This window comes from Calidris pugnax, unplaced genomic scaffold, assembly GCF_001431845.1.
Source record: "Calidris pugnax isolate Ruff unplaced genomic scaffold, ASM143184v1 scaffold871, whole genome shotgun sequence".
NCBI lineage: Eukaryota > Metazoa > Chordata > Aves > Charadriiformes > Scolopacidae > Calidris > Calidris pugnax.
Genome location: NW_015091533.1, coordinates 11,049 through 15,925, shown reverse-complemented (window position 1 = coordinate 15,925; position 4,877 = coordinate 11,049). Strand labels below are relative to the sequence as shown.

General features: G+C 69.3%; 1 protein-coding gene across 1 annotated transcript in view; it reads left to right on the top strand.

Moving 5' to 3' along the window:
- LOC106899830 overlaps nt 1-2,142 on the top strand; it is a gene marked incomplete at its 5' end in the record, with an annotated part of 26,058 nt that extends 23,916 nt beyond the window's left edge. Inside the window, 4 exons of the mRNA XM_014961756.1 lie at nt 15-138; nt 798-943; nt 1,793-1,923; nt 2,027-2,142. Of these exons, the coding sequence (XP_014817242.1) occupies nt 15-138; nt 798-943; nt 1,793-1,923; nt 2,027-2,132 (507 nt within the window). The remainder of the gene's footprint in view (nt 1-14; nt 139-797; nt 944-1,792; nt 1,924-2,026) is intronic.
- Nucleotides 2,143-4,877: the final 2,735 nt, after the last annotated feature.

Sequence of the window (4,877 nt, the reverse complement as noted above, 5' to 3'; positions counted from 1 at the left end):
AACCCCCCCACCAGGTCCCCGCCATCTCCTTGGCCTACGAGGCGGCCGAGAGCGACATCATGAAGCGGCAGCCGAGGAACCCCCGCACCGACAAACTGGTGAACGAGCGGCTCATCAGCATGGCCTACGGGCAGATCGGTGAGGGACGGGGACAACGGGGTGCCCCCAGCACCCCTGGCACCCCACAACCCACCCCTGACACCCCGCACCCACCAGAGATACCAGGGGACACCGTGTGACACCAGGGCTCCCGGTAGCACCCACTGGTGACACCAGCGTGTCCCCTCTGATGGACACCACGGCCATGGTGTGACCCCAGGGCCCCCCACTTGAGGTCAAGGCCATGCAGTGGCACCCTAGGATCCTGGGGTGCCCATCCCTGACCTTGGGGTGCCAATCCTGGGGTGCCCATCCCCAATCTGGGGGTGCTGATCCCAAGATGCCCATTCCCAATCCCGGGGTGCCCACCCCTGCTTGCTGATCCCTGACTGTGGGGTGCAAATCCCGGGGTGCCCATCCCCAATCAGGGGGTACAGATCCCGGGGTGCCCATCCCTGTTCTCAGGGTGCCAATCCCGGGGTGTCCATCCCGAATCCGGGGGTGCTGATCCCTGACCATGGGATGTGAATCCTGGGGTGCCCACCTCTGATCCCAAGGTGCCCCTTCCCAATCCTGGGGGTGCCCACCCCTCACCCCGGGGTGCTGATCCCTGACCGTGGGGTGCCCCCCCCCCAATCCCAGGGTGCCCATTCTGGGGGTGCCCATCCCTGACCCGGGGTGTCCCTGTCCCCCCCCAGGGATGATCCAGGCGCTGGGGGGTTTCTTCACCTACTTCGTGATCCTGGCGGAGAACGGGTTCCTGCCGGGGACGCTGGTGGGGATCCGCCTGGCCTGGGACGACCGCTCCACCAACGACCTGGAGGACTCCTACGGCCAGGAGTGGGTGCGTGCGCCCTCGTGCACCCCTCGCACACCCGTTGCACACCCCTGGTGCACCCCTCGCACCTCCCTGCTCCGTGTGTGCCTCCACGCGTGTGCCCTCACCTGCCCACACACCTGTGTTCTCTCCTTCCTCTGGGTCTACATGTGCAACCTCCCCTCAAAGGCCTTGCACGAGCATCTGTGTGCTTGCACACGCGTGTGTTGGTGTGTTTGCCTGCGCCCCCACAGCCCCATCTGTCTGCCCACCCCTCTTTATGCACCTTCCTTTGCACGGCTGTGCTCCCACGTGCACATTCACATATGCTGACATGTGTACCCCCTCCCACACCTGCACTTGTGCAAAGCCCTTGCACGTGTGCACACGTGAGTACCTCCACATGTGTCATCCCGCACTCGTCCTTCTGCACATCTTGTCCCTTGAACACGCCTCTGCACGTGTGTGCCCTCTCACGTGCTCAGATACACGTGCCCTCACAGACCTGTGCTTGTGCAGAGCCCTTGCATGCTTGCACATGCATGTGACTGTGTTCACACGTGCCATCCCACACTCATTTTCCTGCACGTGTCCCTTGCACGCACCCCTGCACACGTGTGCCCTCTCACGTGCTTAGGCCCTCACATGCCTGCATTTGTGTGAAGCCCTTGCACATGTGTGCATGGGTGTGGGCATATTTGCACGCACCATCCCTTGCTCATCCTTCTGCACACCCTCTTGCACACTCATTCTCCTGCCCCTCCCTGCTCCGTGCCTTCCTGCGGGCAAAGGGGAGCCCCGTGCGGGGTGGGGGATGTGGGGCACAGGGGCGTGCAAAGAGGGGGTGCACTGAGGCTTGCACACCCCCCTCCCCAGACCTACGAGCAGCGCAAGGTGGTGGAGTTCACGTGCCACACGGCCTTCTTCGCCAGCATCGTGGTGGTGCAATGGGCCGACCTCATCATCTGCAAGACCCGGCGCAACTCCGTCTTCCAGCAGGGCATGAAGTGGGTGACCCCCCCCACCCCCCACCCCGCGACCACCCATAGGTGCCCCCTCCAACCCCCAAAATTTTGCACACACACCCCTCCACACCCCATTTTTATTCAGGAACAAGATCCTGATCTTCGGGCTGCTGGAGGAGACGGCGCTGGCGGCGTTCCTCTCCTACTGCCCCGGGATGGGGGTGGCCCTGCGCATGTACCCCCTCAAGTGAGTCGGGGAAGGGGGGGGGGTCCTGGGCACCCACTGCCCTTGTCGGGGGGGTCCTGGGCACCCCAATGGGGGTCCTGGGCACCCACTGCCCTTGTCGGGGGGGTCCTGGGCGCCCCAATGGGGGTCCTGGGCACCCACTGCCCTTGTCGGGGGGGTCCTGGGCACCCCAATGGGGGTCCTGGGCACCCACTGCCCTTGTCGGGGGGGTCCTGGGCACCCCAATGGGGGTCCTGGGCACCCACTGCCCTTGTCGGGGGGGTCCTGGGCGCCCCAATGGGGGTCCTGGGCACCCACTGCCCTTGTCGGGGGGGTCCTGGGCACCCCAATGGGGGTCCTGGGCACCCACTGCCCTTGTCGGGGGGGTCCTGGGCACCCCAATGGGGGTCCTGGGCACCCACTGCCCTTGTCGGGGGGGTCCTGGGCGCCCCAATGGGGGTCCTGGGCACCCACTGCCCTTGTCGGGGGGGTCCTGGGCACCCCAATGGGGGTCCTGGGCACCCACTGCCCTTGTCGGGGGGGTCCTGGGCACCCCAATGGGGGTCCTGGGCACCCACTGCCCTTGTCGGGGGGGTCCTGGGCGCCCCAATGGGGGTCCTGGGCACCCACTGCCCTTGTCGGGGGGGTCCTGGGCACCCCAATGGGGGTCCTGGGCACCCACTGCCCTTGTCGGGGGGGTCCTGGGCACCCCAATGGGGGTCCTGGGCACCCACTGCCCTTGTCGGGGGGGTCCTGGGCGCCCCAATGGGGGTCCTGGGCACCCACTGCCCTTGTCGGGGGGGTCCTGGGCACCCCAATGGGGGTCCTGGGCACCCACTGCCCTTGTCGGGGGGGTCCTGGGCACCCCAATGGGGGTCCTGGGCACCCACTGCCCTTGTCGGGGGGGTCCTGGGCGCCCCAATGGGGGTCCTGGGCACCCACTGCCCTTGTCGGGGGGGTCCTGGGCACCCCAATGGGGGTCCTGGGCACCCACTGCCCTTGTCGGGGGGGTCCTGGGCACCCCAATGGGGGTCCTGGGCACCCACTGCCCTTGTCGGGGGGGTCCTGGGCGCCCCAATGGGGGTCCTGGGCACCCACTGCCCTTGTCGGGGGGGTCCTGGGCACCCCAATGGGGGTCCTGGGCACCCACTGCCCTTGTCGGGGGGGTCCTGGGCACCCCAATGGGGGTCCTGGGCACCCACTGCCCTTGTCGGGGGGGTCCTGGGCGCCCCAATGGGGGTCCTGGGCACCCACTGCCCTTGTCGGGGGGGTCCTGGGCACCCCAATGGGGGTCCTGGGCACCCACTGCCCTTGTCGGGGGGGTCCTGGGCACCCCAATGGGGGTCCTGGGCACCCACTGCCCTTGTCGGGGGGGTCCTGGGCGCCCCAATGGGGGTCCTGGGCACCCACTGCCCTTGTCGGGGGGGTCCTGGGCACCCCAATGGGGGTCCTGGGCACCCACTGCCCTTGTCGGGGGGGTCCTGGGCACCCCAATGGGGGTCCTGGGCACCCACTGCCCTTGTCGGGGGGGTCCTGGGCGCCCCAATGGGGGTCCTGGGCACCCACTGCCCTTGTCGGGGGGGTCCTGGGCACCCCAATGGGGGTCCTGGGCACCCACTGCCCTTGTCGGGGGGGTCCTGGGCACCCCAATGGGGGTCCTGGGCACCCACTGCCCTTGTCGGGGGGGTCCTGGGCGCCCCAATGGGGGTCCTGGGCACCCACTGCCCTTGTCGGGGGGGTCCTGGGCACCCCAATGGGGGTCCTGGGCACCCACTGCCCTTGTCGGGGGGGTCCTGGGCACCCCAATGGGGGTCCTGGGCACCCACTGCCCTTGTCGGGGGGGTCCTGGGCGCCCCAATGGGGGTCCTGGGCACCCACTGCCCTTGTCGGGGGGGTCCTGGGCACCCCAATGGGGGTCCTGGGCACCCACTGCCCTTGTCGGGGGGGTCCTGGGCACCCCAATGGGGGTCCTGGGCACCCACTGCCCTTGTCGGGGGGGTCCTGGGCGCCCCAATGGGGGTCCTGGGCACCCACTGCCCTTGTCGGGGGGGTCCTGGGCACCCCAATGGGGGTCCTGGGCACCCACTGCCCTTGTCGGGGGGGTCCTGGGCACCCCAATGGGGGTCCTGGGCACCCACTGCCCTTGTCGGGGGGGTCCTGGGCGCCCCAATGGGGGTCCTGGGCACCCACTGCCCTTGTCGGGGGGGTCCTGGGCACCCCAATGGGGGTCCTGGGCACCCACTGCCCTTGTCGGGGGGGTCCTGGGCACCCCAATGGGGGTCCTGGGCACCCACTGCCCTTGTCGGGGGGGTCCTGGGCGCCCCAATGGGGGTCCTGGGCACCCACTGCCCTTGTCGGGGGGGTCCTGGGCACCCCAATGGGGGTCCTGGGCACCCACTGCCCTTGTCGGGGGGGTCCTGGGCACCCCAATGGGGGTCCTGGGCACCCACTGCCCTTGTCGGGGGGGTCCTGGGCGCCCCAATGGGGGTCCTGGGCACCCACTGCCCTTGTCGGGGGGGTCCTGGGCACCCCAATGGGGGTCCTGGGCACCCACTGCCCTTGTCGGGGGGGTCCTGGGCACCCCAATGGGGGTCCTGGGCACCCACTGCCCTTGTCGGGGGGGTCCTGGGCGCCCCAATGGGGGTCCTGGGCACCCACTGCCCTTGTCGGGGGGGTCCTGGGCACCCCAATGGGGGTCCTGGGCACCCACTGCCCTTGTCGGGGGGGTCCTGGGCACCCCAATGGGGGTCCTGGGCACCCACTGCCCTTG